Source organism: Littorina saxatilis, linkage group LG2, assembly GCF_037325665.1.
Source record: "Littorina saxatilis isolate snail1 linkage group LG2, US_GU_Lsax_2.0, whole genome shotgun sequence".
NCBI classification, from domain to species: domain Eukaryota; kingdom Metazoa; phylum Mollusca; class Gastropoda; order Littorinimorpha; family Littorinidae; genus Littorina; species Littorina saxatilis.
Genome location: NC_090246.1, coordinates 20,041,233 through 20,057,368, shown reverse-complemented (window position 1 = coordinate 20,057,368; position 16,136 = coordinate 20,041,233). Strand labels below are relative to the sequence as shown.

Sequence of the window (16,136 nt, the reverse complement as noted above, 5' to 3'; positions counted from 1 at the left end):
TGTTGTGATTTCAACGAATCAGAACCCGTGGTTTGTTCTCTCCCGTTTGGGTGGCACCCACTTTCCGTTCGTGCAGCTCAGCTTGGTATAACTGTGAATGCTGTTGTGCTGTGTTGGCGTATCTGTGAACTGTGAATGCTGTTGTGCTGTGTTGGCGTGTCTGTGAACTGTGAATGCTGTTGTGCTGTGTTGGTGTATCTGTGAACTGTGAATGCTGTTGTGTTGTCTTTGTGTATCTGTGAACTGTGAATGCTGTTGTGCTGTGTTGGCGTATCTGTGAACTGTGAATGCTGTTGTGCTGTGTTGGCGTATCTGTGAACTGTGAATGCTGTTGTGCTGTGTTGGTGTATCTGTGAACTGTGAATGCTGTTGTGCTGTGTTGGCGTATCTGTGAACTGTGAATGCTGTTGTGGTGTGTTGGCGTATCTGTGAACTGTGAATGCTGTTGTGCTGTGTTGGCGTATCTGTGAACTGTGAATGCTGTTGTGCTGTGTTGGCGTATCTGTGAACTGTGAATGCTGTTGTGGTGTGTTGGCGTATCTGTGAATGCTGTTGTGCTGTGTTTTCGTATCTGTGAACTTTGAATGCTGTTGTGGTGTGTTGGCGTATCTGTGAACTGTGAATGCTGTTGTGCTGTGTTTTCGTATCTGTGAACTTTGAATGCTGTTGTGCTGTGTTGGCGTATCTGTGAATGCTGTTGTGCTGTGTTGGCGTATCTGTGAACTGTGAATGCTGTTGTGCTGTGTTGGCGTATCTGTGAACTGTGAATGCTGTGGTGTTGTCTTTGTGTATCTGTGAACTTTGAGTGCTGTCTTTGTGTTTCTGCTAACTTTTACTTTTGTGGTGTGTTTTATGTCCACAGAAGCATTCTTTTTCTCACACATGAAGACACACTCACACACCACATACACACACCACATACACAGGCTCGCACACTCACACACAGGCATGCACACACTTACATGAACACCACATATTATACAGCACTTTCAATAGCGTAAAATATGATTTATTTATTTTGCAGCAAGCTGTCGCAACATTTGATTGTATCACAAGGTCATATCCATAGCTCTGAATACACAATTCGTACGCACAGTAATATTTACAACCAATTGACAATCCCTTTATGAGTACGTATGTACACAAACGAAAGCAGAATAAATAATCTGATTTTAGTTTTTCCATCCCAAGCCAATTTGCCCCACCCTCTATTTAAAAAACAACTAACCCACACAAAAAACACTAGATGCTAGTGAACAAAGATACCCCTTCTCTGATCTTTCTGTCCTTCTCTTCCTTTCCTAAGCCTTCTCATAAAAAGGAATAAAGAACCAAAACGTATGATCAAAATTTTGCGTTTTAGTTTTTTTTTTTAAATCATACATTTTATCGTACCTACACCACTCCCCAACCCACACAGGCAAACAAACATTTTTTTTAAATTTTTTTTTTTTACGCACAATTACACTGGTTTGATAGTAAATATGAATTTCCTTGGTTTAATACTGAATTTAACTCCCAGCAAGAAAAAACTGGAGAAAGACACCCAACAATTACATTTGGGAATTGTGTGGCAGGTTTGATTACAACTAGCAGATAAAGGCTTTATTTAATTAATGTCCTGTGTCCTATGGACAAAACATATTTATGTTGCCAGAAAGAGTCAAATGACCAGCTGCATGGTTACAAATGAGGGGTATTTTTACTTTGAATGACCTTTCGGTCGAATGGGTTGTTTGTTACTTTCTTTCTGTATTTGATGACATATAGTACTATACTCATCTACCCTAGTACATCATGTAGAGTATAATCATTTGTTATCGTGACCAAAGGTGCACACACTTGATACACTAGCTATGTTCATGCAGTCAGAGACAAACACGCATACCGTTTCAAAACGACAGTTTGATGCCGTACTGGGCCATTTGTCACTATTTCTTTTTCTTTTGAGATTATATCATACAAATATTATTGTTGATAAATCGAATTAAAATGAGCGTCTGGTAATATGTATCTCTTTGGACCCGGTGACTGCTGACTGACAACACAGCTAAGCTGCATCTGATCTTTTCTGCTAAGGATCTTTAGAGAATGTCCGCTTACGCAATAGGAGAAAAAACAAACAAGCAAAGAAACAAACGACTGGTCACTTTTTCAGGACAGCTCAAAGAAAATGTACATTTAAAAAAAGTGTGTACGTGTACTACTGTGATTTTCTGTGAACAAATACAGCAGGTACAAGACTCAAAACTGGTCCTCCCTATCTCCTGCTAAACAAACCTCCTTTCACTCACTCAAAAAAGACAGAAAAAAAAGATAGAAAAAAAAGAAAGAAAGAGAGAAAAAGACTAGAAGCTGCTTTACTGGTTTAACTTCTGGAACTGGTTTCAGCGTCACAAAACTAACTCTGAATACAGACTGATATTACAAAAACAAGTGAATTCTCGTATACTGATCATTGATAATAACACATCAGCAGGACATCTGAAACCACAAATCGATGATGCATTCCTGGAAACAACTCAATGCCAAGAACAAAGTACATATAATCTTTCGTTTAACAAATAAGTAAGACATAACAATGGAAAACCAACTATCTATGGACATAGTTTAACAAATATTGCGGATAAGTATTGTGGTTGAGACAAAGACAAGAACAATGACAGCAATGATGTTCAACTTACAAATAATGCGAAGGCACATATGTCTCAACAACAAACGCTAAAATTATTCTTATTTCAGAATATCAATCAGACAAACTGAACTACCCCACTGCTCAACAAGTCATCTTTTTGTGTGTGTTAACAAGAAAAAAACACCTTGTTCAGACTGAGGTTTGCGTAGGGCCAACCGTGACCCCTGCCTAGAAAAAAACGACCGTTACAGAAGCATCGACGACGAATCAAAATCAACCTGACCTGGGAGAGGAAGGTCCTTCACAAAGAAGGTTTATGACGCAGTGCAGTGAAAGCTGAAAGGAAGCTGCAAGGAAAACCTCACGCGGGCCAAGAACCCATTGACAGCCAGGTTCTGAGGAGAAAGTGGGGCTGGATTGGACACACCCTCAGGAAACCAACATCCAGCATCACCCGCCAGGCTCTCACTTGGAACCCGCAGGGAAAAAGAAAGAGAGGGAGGCCGAGAAACAGCTGGAGGCGTGACACAGAGGCAGAACTGAAGAGGCAAGGCAACAGCTGGACAGAAGCGGAAAGAACAGCCCAGAGCAGAGTGCGATGGAGAAACGTCGCCAATGGCCTATGCTCCGCTGGGGGCAAAGGGCCTAAACAAAAAATAAAAAAGTAAGTAAACAAGAAAAATCAACAGTTCACTGGTGAATCGAAACAGATTGAAAAAAAATATCAAAAGTACTTTTTTTCAAATAACCATAATGATGTACTATTTGCCTCTTTGCATCAAGGCAATAACTCACCGTTAAAATCAATCAATCAATCAATCAGAGGCTTATATCGCGCGTATTCCGTGGGTACAGTTCTAAGCGCAGGGATTTATTTATTTTTTTATTTTTATTTCTATGCAATTTATATCGCGCACATATTCAAAGCGCAGGGATTTATTTATGCCGTGTGAGATGGAATTTTTTTTACACAATACATCACGCATTCACATCGGCCAGCAGATCGCAGCCATTTCGGCGCATATCCTACTTTTCGCGGCCTATTATTCCAAGTCACACGGGTATTTGGGTGGACATTTTTATCTATGCCTATACAATTTTGCCAGGAAAGACCCTTTTGTCAATCGTGGGATCTTTAACGTGCACATCCCAATGTAGTGTACACGAAGGGACCTCGGTTTTTCGTCTCATCCGAAAGACTAGCACTTGAACCCACCACCTAGGTTAGGAAAGGGGGGAGAAAATTGCTAACGCCCTGACCCAGGGTCGAACTCGCAACCTCTCGCTTCCGAGCGCAAGTGCGTTACCACTCGGCCACCCAGAAACCCCAAAGCTCTGAATAATTTCCTGAGACATAAGTCCATTGGATGATCTGTTAACGGCAAAGGTCAAAATAAAACATAAATGGGGATTACACTATAATTCTTCTTCTTTTTTTAAGTGTGAACATGACTTACAGATACCGTGTGCTTGTTTTTCTGTATAACATGCATACACCTAACACAAGTACATGTTTACACAAAACAGCCACCCCCTCATCACCATCCATTTTATACCATGGCCTCCTCCCTCCCCCCTCCCCCCGGGGAACAATTAGAGATGCTGCTGACCTTAAACAGTGCAGCCAAGACAAAAGCTTACCTTTTTGGGTGGTACGAGATGTTTAAGACTTCATTAGCGCAATTGACACTAATATCTATACCATATACGACAAACACCAGAGCAGACGCGAGCATAACAACACACACACGTAAGCTCAGTAACTTGAGTAAGCCGCCCGTATTATATATAGTCTTTTTGGTCAGTCTACAAGTTACCTCTCATCTGTGTATAGTTAGTGCTACCTTTTACAGCGTACCAGTCTTTGCTGCATGATGGTTACATAATACAAACACAAGTCATATTAAGTAGAATCTTTGCAATGAACATTACTCATACGCATTTATGTTACATCGGATACAATCACTGTGAAACGAGAGACTGAGGCAGACTCAAAAAGACGAAGCCACTCCGGTGTATACGGTAACACACACACACACACACACACACACACACACACACACACACACACACACACACACACACACACACACACACACACACATACAAATTAGCCACATAACTCATAGTCCGTTTGTGTTAACAGTGTGGTAGTTATGTCTCATGGTCAGTCAATTTAACTAACGCATATCGTAGTATTGTTCGGACTCAACATTTCTCATTCTGCAGACGACGATATTCATGATTACTAACCAACTTGGCTCAGTAATGAGAGACACACAAGGCTCAGTAGGCCTACTCATGACACACATGCACTTGATTCACCGTGGACAATGGTCATCAGCTCTGACCAACCCGCGGTCATCAAGGGTTGATTTCTTTTTATGCAGTTTAATCAATCAAGGGGGGAGAAAATTGCGCATATTCCGTGGGTACAGTTCTAGGCGCTCTGCAGTGATGCCGTGTGAGATGAAATTTTATACGGCCAGTAATTGCAGCCATTTCGGCGCATATTTTACCTTTCATGGCCTATTATTCCAAGTCACACGGGTATAGGTAGACAATTATTAACTGTGCCTAAGCAATTTTGCCAGGAAAGACCCTTTTGTCAATCGTGGGATCTTTAACGTGCACACCCAATGTAGTGTACACGGGGGGGAGTTCGGACACCGAAGAGAGTCTGTACACAAAGTTGACTCTGAAATAAATTTCCGCCGAACCTGGGATCGAACTCACGCTGACAGCGGCCAACTGAATTCAAATCCAGCGCGCTACCAACTGAGCTATATCCCTGCTCCCCGCAGTTTAAAATCAGTGGCATACTATGAAACAAATTCTGTTTCATGCACGTTACGATAGTTGCCATCTGCTTATTTGTTGTCTGAACAAGTAAACGAGAATCTTTACTTTTTAATCAACTTATTTACTTGAAACAGTTTCAAAGTTTAAGAGGAAATAACTGCGCAGACAGTGAACAACAACGCCTCACTTTTGATTTGTTTGGGGTTTAATACCCGAATTTTTCAAATGTTTTTTGACTGAAACTCTGAAACTTTCACTTAACCCCCCCATTTACGTGCTGAAATGGAAACGCTTTTTAAATGTCCTACAAAAAACTCATTTATTTTTTTAAATTTTTTTTAATGAATTTCTCACACGTTCACATGTGCATGTGTGGATGGTCTCAAAGTTTTTTTATCTTCTGATTTCTCACAGATTCCATTGAAAAAGAGGAAAATTCTGTGAATAAGACGATAGTGAAATAACCAATTACTAAACTCTTGAGGTGACTTCAGCTTCCTGCATCACATCCTGTTGGTGTTTTTTTTTAAAGTTATAACTGCAGAAATACGTCTTAGACGCAATGCATGGAGGCACACTCTTTTGGGGGTGACAATTATTTGTGACCATTAAATATCCTCTAAAATGTACGGCTTATATATATAATGCTTGGTTCTCAGTTGTTCGATCAGATTGGAGATGAACACCAAGCTGTCTGTAGGTATGAACACAACATTCTACTGACGATTGTGTATGGATGAGACAAATAATATGTAAATCACGGAGTTGAAAGGGCATCATTTGCATTTAATTTCAATCTGTTTAAGCACAAGTGGATCATCGTACAAGTAGGATGATGCACTTAAGTGCACGTTTAAGTGATGTGATGTCCGAAAGTCATTCTCTAGTCAAAGTATCCAAAATCTGACGTTCCTGACATCGTTCATAACATCGAAAATGGAAGAAAACGACATATTTGTTCCGGTAAAGCCTGCCCCCCCCCCTCCCTCCTCTTCCACCTGTGAGGTCTTGACTACCTCCCTGTCTCCACTTTTCCAACGGCAATCCTTATCAGCGTCACTTTTCCCGCGGTAAACACACAGCTCTTCCACTCCACACAGAAATCAACTTGCGTTGGGACAAGAGAGTCAACGTGACAGTTCTTCTGCGATCTTCACCGGTGTAACACGAAATTTTTACTACACGAAAAATTTACTCCGGAGTAAATATTTCGTACGAAATTCTTACTCCGAGTACACTTTTCGTACGAGAAAAGAACTCCCCAAGGCACGAAAAAATTACTCCCTCCACGAAATTTTTACTCCCCATTTTTTTTACTTCCAGTAAAAATATCGTACGCAAAAATGGGATGCGGGCGAAGGGATAATGCCAATAAGTGATCTCGCGCACACGAATGTCGCGCTACCCTCCTTCCACCCCTTCCACCACCAAGACTAACAGGGGACAAGGGAGTAAAAATTTCGTACACCTGGCATGGGAGGTTAAATTGCTCGTGTTGGGGTGAAGTAATTTATTCGTTATTTATTCGTCAGGGGAGTAACATTTTTGTACGAAATGTTTACTCGGAACTCACCTGTCTTGGCGAGTAATTTTCTCGTGCTTTTTTCTTAAAGGGAGTAACTTTTTCGTAGGAAATGTTTACTCCTGAGTAAAAATCTCGTGGGAGTAATTTTCTCGTGTTACACCGGTCCTATATAGGCTCATGAATGATAGTATCCAGAAGGGACACACGTATTAACAAGTAGCTTCATGTCTCATCTTCACACAGTAACAAAGTACTCACTTTCGGATAAGAGTCTAAAGCTCTGACCTCAAAACTATTGTTAAAATAATTAAACAATGAGTACATTGCTTTTTGGTCTCTTTATTGTTAAAATCTCAAACGCTTCTTCTTCTTCTTCGTTCATGGGCTGAAACTCTCACGTTCACGCGTGTTTTTGCACGAGTGGATTTTTACGTGTATAGCCGTTTTTACCCCGCCATTCAGGCAGCCGTACGCCGCTTTCGGGGGAATCTCAAACACTCTGACTCAGGCCTGATCCTCTGAAGCCTCACGTCTTTTAATTGTTTCTCTTGCTACGCGAGAGACCGTCCACTCTAGAAATGGACTCAGCAGTTTTCAATGAACTATCCCAGAAACTTAAATCCGGAACAGTTCGCTCGATCCATTGTATATAGATGTTAAGCTTGGGCAGCGCGTCCTGGTCCTGGGTACATGAGAAAGTTACCAACCGGGTGGGAGCCAGCCGTGGTGTTGGATTGGTTGAAACTGGGATTTGTTGTGATTTCAACGAATCAGACCCCGCGGTTTGTTCTCTCCCGTTTGGGTGGCACCCACTTTTTGTTAATGCACCTCAGCCGTGGAGTCTAGACCCACTGCATATTCCTCTCAAAAGACAGCACACCACTCGCTATCTGACACTGCAGTCATCTTTAAGAACAACAAACTAGCTCCATTTTCACAAAATGGGATTCGTCATGTGTCCGAGCAGAGCATGAGAAGATTTAAAGTGTCTTTGAACTGACTGTTTTAGTCCTCAACTTTCAGACACTGAAGTTACTTTATTAGAAAGACGGCACGATCAGTTTCACAGGTACGAGTCCGTCATGTGTTTGGAAATATTGTCAAGGAGACCACCGCATCTTGATGAACTGAGAGCAGTCTCTTCTTTTCCACACACAACAATCAATTTCACACAAACAGCCTGCTTTCTCCATTTTCACAAAGATAGGTCCACCTTGGTTCTGTTTACGTAGAGCAGCAAGGAGTCTATTGTGTCTTCCAGAACAGACAACCTGTTCTTTATTGCCATACACATCACTCGGTTTTAAGAGCAACCAGCTTTATCCACTTGCAAAAGAAGTGTGTGTCGATGACACATGCGAGTAGAGGGCCAAATAGTCTACCACGTGAAAAGTCAGCAAGCTTCTCAACGTCATACACAGCAGTTATCTCTCAAGAACAGCCGTCTGGTTCCATTTTCACAAGTAGGAGTCCGTCATGTGTTTGGGCAGAGCCAGCACATCTTGACGCCTCTTGATGGCATCCAGCACCTTCTTGCGCGGTCCGAAGGGCAGGCCGATGACCTTGAGGTCGCTGTCGGACATCTTGACCAGGACCTCCATGTCCACCTTCTCCTGCAAAAACTTGTGCAGGTAGGTCTCCAGCCCGGCTGACCACAGGAACATCTCCAGGGCGGAGGACGTGGAGGTCTCGTCATCGTCGTCGAGCTGGTCCACCTCATCCTGGTCCCAGGGCAGCTCTTTGGGCCCCGACCACGTCGAGTCTTCGCCCAGAACGTCGTCCAGGAGGTCGTTGCCGCTCCCCTCCCCGTTGACGTGATGATGCGGGAAGCCGTTGATGGCCGGCGTGGAGTTTATTTCGTGGTCGTGGTCGTCGTTGTTGTCCACCTCATCCAGCTGCCCATCGAAGGAAGGCAGGGTGTTGAGGAAGTTGTTGGTGGTGAAGAAGGCGGTCTTGCCAAAGCCTGGCCGGTTGAAGATGCCCGGGGCGTTCTCCTCGTCCTCCTCCTCGTCGCCCTGGTAGCTGTCCACCCCAGAGTCCAGGAGGTCGGACTCCGACTTGGACTTGGACACTGACCGCTGGCCGCCGAACACGTCGTACACGGCCGGCCTGCTGCTACTGACCTCCCCGGCGGACCCTGACCCGTCCCCGCGCTGACCAGTGAGGTACATGACGTCGGACGTCTTGCTCCGGACTCCGTGGGCCGTGGATATGGAGCGGAGCGTTCTCTTGCCGCTCTCATCCACGTCGCTGATCTTGAAGTCCGCTTGATCCACGTCCGCCCCGCCGAAGTCCGTGTTGCGTCGCTGGCTGATCCTTTTTGCCACCCCACCCCTAGCGCCGGTGTTGTGGCTGATGCCTGCGATGTCGGAGTACGACTTTCCCGAAGAAGCGTTCATGGCTTTGCGTGACTTGGTGCCGCGTATGGCCAGTGTCAGTGCCTGGAACAGGTTCTGTTTCCGATGTGTTCCTGGCTGCTCACCTTCGCCGGAGCTTGAGTGTTGACTGAAAGAAGAAAACGGAATGTATTGATAGGGCTATCATTTTACATTTGCTATGTAATGTGTGTTTGTATAAATACATGAAATACCCGTCTTTTAATGTTTTTTCTGTCTTTACGTCTATGCGTAATTTGATCTTAAAATAAATGCTTATAAAGGCCGCGCTAACCCCACCCCTGATAGTACAATCTTCGTGACTCGTTAAAAGTTCGCTCTTCTGGCTGCTTCTAGAAACTTTCCTGGCATTTAGTGTCTCTCTCTCCCTCCTCTCTCTCCACGAACAAAGACACAGATCAACATAAAGGGTATAAAGAATGGTACCAGGCCCTATATTTTGTGCATATGGCTCGGGAGCTCTGAACAGCTTCCTAAAGTCTATTACCTGATGGAGTTGGTTAATTTTCTCTGCTGAATTTCGGCCCTTTTGACGGCCTCTTCCTTCAGTGTTTTCGTATTGGTTGACTTTTCGTATCGCGTGGCGTTCCTCTCTAACCCACACCCCCCCTTCTCCCCTCTCGCATCGCCATCCCATCCCATACGATACCATACCTTCCATAACTTTTGCTATACCCTTCTGTCACTAACAGTTACCTGATGGAATTGGCCAGTTTAATCTGCAGTTTTTTTCGCCCGTTTGGCGGCCTTTTGCAGTTTTTTTTGTATCGCTTGACGAACCTCTCTGCACCCCCCCCCCTCCCCCTCCATACCATCTCTACCATACCCCGTCTGCCCAAATCCTTACCTGATTGTATTTGTCAGTTTTCTCTGCTGTTTTTCCGCCCGTTTGGCAGCCTCTTCTTGCAGCTTTTCGTATCGCTTGGCGTTCCTCTCTGCCTGTCTGAGGGCCTCCTCCTTCAGCTTTGTGACGTGCTTGGGGTTCTTCGTCTGTTGCTGGGCCACCACGCTGTCCAGGTACTGAACAACCTGCGGAACGACAGTAAAGATGTAGGTTTGCAGTGGCTTCAGCGTATTGAAAACCCAACCTAATTGACAGTAAGGGTGTAAAGATGTTGTCGGGGTTTGTGTGTTTGCAGTGGCTTCAACTGACAGTGTCGGGAAACCCCTACCCAATGACAGCAAGGGTGTGTAGTTGCCATAGACATAGATATAGACACAGAAAACTGTATTATTTCAAGGAGAGAAACTCAGGTGTGGTGTATCACAGCATCAGACGACATACAACATAAAACATAAGAACATAAACCAGTAAAAAAAAACCTTGCATTCACAGCATTATTGCACGTGCCTGTTGCAATCAGTTCAATCGTATCTCTCTCTCTCTCTCTCTCTCTCTCTCTCTCTCTCTCTCTCTCTCTCTCTCTCTCTCTCTCTCTCTCTCTCTCCTTTTTTCTGCCTTTGTTGTGTTTCTATAGCTTATGTGAATGTGGGTCAGTGTTTTTAATTTTTTTTTATTCATCTGTAATTCATCAAGCAGTCAGGCACTAAACAGGCTACAATGTCTGAAGACAGAAGACACTGTTGATTTTATCTGTCTTTTGTTTATTATATAATAATCTACTTCTTCTTCTTCTGCGTTCGTGGGTAGAGCACTGGACTTGTGATCGAAAGGTCGCAGGTTCGAATTCGGGCCGGGACGGACACGGGTCAACTTTATGTGCAGACCCAGAGACGGAAGCCATGTCCCACCCCCGTGTCATCACAATGGCACGTAAAAGACCTTGGTCATTCTGCCATAAGTGCAGGTGGCTGAATACACCTAAACACGCAGACACCTGGGTAGCGCGACTCCGTTGCTGCTAGCTTTCCACTGGGAGGAAGCGACCCGAATTTCCCAGCGATGGGACAATAAAGTAATGAGAAATGAGAGAATGAGAGAGAGAACTCCCACGTACACTCGTGTTTTTTTGCACGAGTGGAATTTTACGTGTATGACCGTTTTTTACCCCGCCATTTAGGCAGCCATACGCCGTTTTCGGATAATAATCCACTGAAAGGCATCACGTGTGTATCACTATTGCTTTTATGTTTTGTGTGGATTAGACAGGCACTGAAGACGATGTGCAAAGACAACAACTTAGCTTAGCTCGATGTGCTCCATTTATTCGATTGATTGTATGATTGTATTGCATTGTTAATTGTAATGATCTTAATTAATTCGTTTAAACCAAAGACAACAACTGCTTCGATATGGTAGCTTGTGGGATGTATCCTCCTGGGCCCAGGTGCACGAACCGAAAATGGGTGCCACCCAACCGGGAGAGAACAAACCGCGGGGTCTGATTCGTTGAAATCACAACAAATCTCAATTTCAACCAATCCAACACCGCGGCTGGCTCCCACCCGGTTGGTAACTTTCACGTGCACCTCGGCCCAGGCATCTTGCGTGTGGTAATCAGTCATCACCTACCTCGACTCTCTCGTGAAGACTGGCCAGATCGAGGGCGGAATGGTGGTCGTTGTCCAAGGCAAAGACGTTTGCGCCCCAGTTGACCAGGTAGGTTGCCACAGGTAGCAGGCCTTTCTGGGCCGCGTGGTGAAGCGGGGTCAGCCCCAGGTAGTCACACCTGTCCACATCACCCCTGTAACACACGAGACACATGCAGGTGAGTCATCTGTGTGGGTGGTTATATGACTGTGCGATCCCCTTTTTCTCGCCAGTTCTATACAAACAGGCAAATAAAACGAAAACTCCAGTTTGGCTGAAATGACGTAAATAACATAAACACCCCCCCCCCCCGATCGCCCCCCTCCCTCCTAAAACAAGAAAAAACACCAAAACATAACAATAACAATTACATCCCCGAAAAAACAACAACAACAGCACACATACACGCACACACACCGAGGCACACACACACACACACACAGACACACACACAGACACACACACACACACGCACGCACTCACGCACACACACACACACAAGCACGCACGCACACACACACACACACACACACGCACGCACACACGCACACACACACACGCACACACACACATACACACACACACGCACGCACACACACACACACACACACACACACACAAACACACGCGTACGCACGCACGGGATGGGATATACTAAGTAAGAGGATAATGTTTGAGAAATAATAGAATAACTGTTTAAACAAAAGCAGCTCGTGGGAAACGATAAGATACAGCGTCATTTTTGAGAAACGAATTTGATCTGCTGCCTGCCAGGTTTGGTTTCTAAGAAGTGCTATCTTTAAGGGGTGCTGTGATGTACAATACGGTATACAATCGTGTTTTTTTCTTTTTATCAATACAAGTCTGAACAGCACAATAGAAAATGTCTGTATTTAATCATCTGATTAAAGCAGAACAATACATTGCATTTTGTAAGTGCATATATACGTGTCTGAACATGAACTGGGTTTTTACGGACGTAAACGAAGAATGACTTAGTTTTGTTTCGATCGTTTCACGCTAGCAATTTTTTGTGTTGGGAATTATCTTGTTCACGTACGTTGACCGCAACTCTCTGGAACTAGGTGTCTATTTTTTTAGTGACGTTATGGAGTCTCAAGAGATACTTTTAAGTGTCTAGCTTGCATGGTTCCACACAATGGAAGTTTCCCATTTTAAATGATTCAAAATAACGAGCCAGATTTGATTACCTTCCCACCATTAAGAAATTGTTTATTATCATGGGCTAGGTTGGTGGTCACTTTGTGTGTGTGTGTGTGTGTGTGTGTGTGTGTCTAAGCGTGTGTGTGTGTGTGTGTGTGTGTGTGTGTGTTTCTGTGTGTGTGTGTGTGTGTGTGTGTGTGTGTGTGTGTGTGTGTGTGTGCGTGTGTGTGTGTGTGTGTTCGTGTGCGTCTGTGATTGTGCGAGCATGTATGTGTGTGTTTGTGTGTGTATACATGCGTACGCGTGTGCCTACGTGCATGCGTATGCGCGTGCGTGCGTGTGTGTTAGCCCTTCAACAATAAAAAGCTCTATCATTCGATGCTATCGGGGGGTAGTTTTAATACTTCGTTTTAGCTGATAGAAATCATACCCAACGATGCAAATGAAGCGAGAGTGTGATACATGTAGTGTCACAGAGCATGAAGCATGCTGTGCAACTAACACGACCCTAGGGACCGGCTGACAGGAGTACCAGGGCAGTAATTAACATCAAGCACACTTTGATTGCGTGCAGGGTAAGAGCAGTTTCATGTCGCCATTGATCTAAATAGCTGTCGGTCCGGCCGCTCAAACCCCCTCCCTGTCAAGTCAGTCAATACAGACTTGTGTAGTGTTCGCGCACGACAACGAGAAACTAGCGGCCCTACGGTGTGAGCGAAGTGCCCTACGTTGCTATCGCTGAACCGAGACGCAGTTTTATCGTCACGATCGTAAACAAATTGCATATATCCATTTTTGAAGATTTGAGAAAAAACAAGAATTTGGAAAATGCTCAAGTCATTACTGTTAGGCAACTCTCCTCTAAGACAGAAGAATTATGCTGGGTTTTCACGTGACTTCTGTCTTAAATCACCATGAAACCGGCTTGGACTTGTGCCATGGCGTTTTTTCCTTCTCTATTATTATTTGTATTTAACTTAGTAGAACTACGACCAAAATTGTTGTGATATTACTGAACCCGTGCCACCCATACGTTGATATGACGAGTAAGATGGTAAGATGTTACTAAAGCAACATGACTGTGATGTTTATTGTTTGCTGGACCGATTGTACATTTCCATTACTTTATTATAGCCTACCATGGCTGATGTGTGCGTGTTTAGGTGTAAACAGCCACCTGCACTTATGACACTATGACCGAGGTCTTTTACGTGCCACTGTGGTGACACGGGGGTGGGACATGGATACCGTCCCTGAGTCTGCACATGAAGTTGATCCGTTTCCGTCCCGACCTAGATTCGAACCCGTGTCCCAAGGAACACAAGTCCAGTGCACTGCCTCTGAGTTATCAGCCCACACCCCCCCCCCCCCTTTGTTTTTTTAGGTGTACACAATGAGACAAAACACACGGAGGAGACAGAGGAGATGAAGGAGGAGGCGAGAGACAAAGAACGCCGTACACATGTGTTTCAGGTAGGCGCGGGCACTTTTAATAATCCCCCCCAAGAACATGACGTGTCAACTTTAAAATTTAAACAGCTAAATTATATATTAGTCCTTTCCAGGGCAATCAGTGCCAAAATAAGCTCTGGAACGAAGAAGAAGACACAGAAGAAGAAGAAGAAGAAGAAGAAGAAGAAGAAGAAGAAGAAGAAGAAGAAAAAGAAGAAGAAGGAAGATACGGAGGAGAAGCAGGAAGAGGAGGAGAAAAAGAAGAAGAAGGTGCCACATTCCAAGACTAAAATCACGATTCGATTCAAACAACGTAGGATCCATAACTTTCAACGTAGGACCACATTTTTGTCAAACGGTTACAACTAGTCCCTGTTATGATAGCGAGTTGAGATTTTAGCCCAGGTCTGGCGGCCGGCTTACGGCGACGGACACGAGGCATACTTTATGTCACGCCAACAAAAGTTCGGGCCAAATAGAAAATCAATAAATCAGCTGAATATAATGAATGGTTGCAAAGTTATACGACTGTCGTTGCTTGTTTGTCTACCTGTCGTGACGTGTGACCTTTGCTTTAACTTTCACTTTGTTCATTCGATCCGGCAGAACCCTTTTCTGTGATAGAGGCAAGGGCTGAATTATGCACAGATTGGGATTGGGGGGGGGGGGGGGGTAGATAGATAGATAAATAGACGGGTAGATATATATATAGATTATATAGATGGAAAGATAGATGGATAGATATATGGATTGCTTGCTTGCTTGCTTGATAGATAGATAGATAGATAGCTATATAGATAGATCGATTGATAGATAGAGGGAGAGAGAGAGAGTCAGAGAGAGGGAGAGAGACAGACAGACAGAGAAAAAAGAGAGAGAGAGAGAGAGAGAGAGAGAAAAAGAGAGAGAGAGAGAGAGAGAGAGAGAGAGAGAAACGTTCCATTTGCGTATATACTCTCTTTGGTTTGTTTGTTTGTTTGCTTAACGCCCAGCCGACCACGAAGGGCCATATCAGGGCGGTGCTGCTTTGACATATAAAGTGCGCCACACACAAGACAGAAGTCGCAGCACAGGCTTCATGTCTCACCCAGTCACATTATTCTGACACCGGACCAACCAGTCCTAGCACTAACCCCATAATGCCAGACGCCAGGCGGAGCAGCCACTAGATTGCCAATTTTAAAGTCTGACCCGGCCGGGGTTCGAACCCACGACCTCCCGATCACGGGGCGGACGCCTTACCACTAGGCCAACCGTGCCGGTCCTCTCTTTGGTGAGAACTGTCTGTCTTTATCTCCATTCACACCTATCAGATAACATCGACGACATAAATTCCCAAGTTACAATCACAGGAATGCAAGAAACTCACGATCAATGACTGCCATTACGAAATGAGACAGCAAGAAGACTACATCTGACTACGTAACACAGACAGAGCTGCACCCTTGTGCCACATCCTGCCTTGTGCCAGTCAACCCGCGAGCGTTGTTAGTTATCGGTAATGACAGAGCCAGTGTTCATATCAGTAAGATACCAGGAAAAGATTCATGTGCTAATACAAAGTACAAACGTGAAATAGAGAAATACGTTTGGGTGGTAAATTAACTTTTAGTTTTGGTTTAAACAGAATGTTACTCAAAATACATGACATGACCTTTTAGTTTTACGTTC

The 16,136-nt window shown here is 44.2% G+C and overlaps 2 protein-coding genes across 2 annotated transcripts in view; both read right to left on the bottom strand.

The window, feature by feature from the left end:
- Positions 1-77: 77 nt before the first annotated feature.
- Positions 78-884, bottom strand: LOC138952248 (sex-determining region Y protein-like). The gene has a single exon (XM_070323875.1). It carries the CDS (start codon positions 882-884, stop codon positions 78-80), a length of 807 nt encoding a protein of 268 aa, XP_070179976.1.
- Positions 885-5,435: 4,551 nt separating this feature from the next.
- The window catches only part of LOC138958428 (pre-mRNA splicing regulator USH1G-like), a 50,964-nt gene continuing 40,263 nt past the window's right edge, over positions 5,436-16,136 (bottom strand). The window contains exons 3-5 of the mRNA XM_070329571.1: positions 11,832-12,003; positions 10,206-10,387; positions 5,436-9,467 (exon numbers count right to left, since the gene is read on the bottom strand). Of these exons, the coding sequence (XP_070185672.1) occupies positions 8,420-9,467; positions 10,206-10,387; positions 11,832-12,003 (1,402 nt within the window). The 3' untranslated portion in view covers positions 5,436-8,419. The remainder of the gene's footprint in view (positions 9,468-10,205; positions 10,388-11,831; positions 12,004-16,136) is intronic.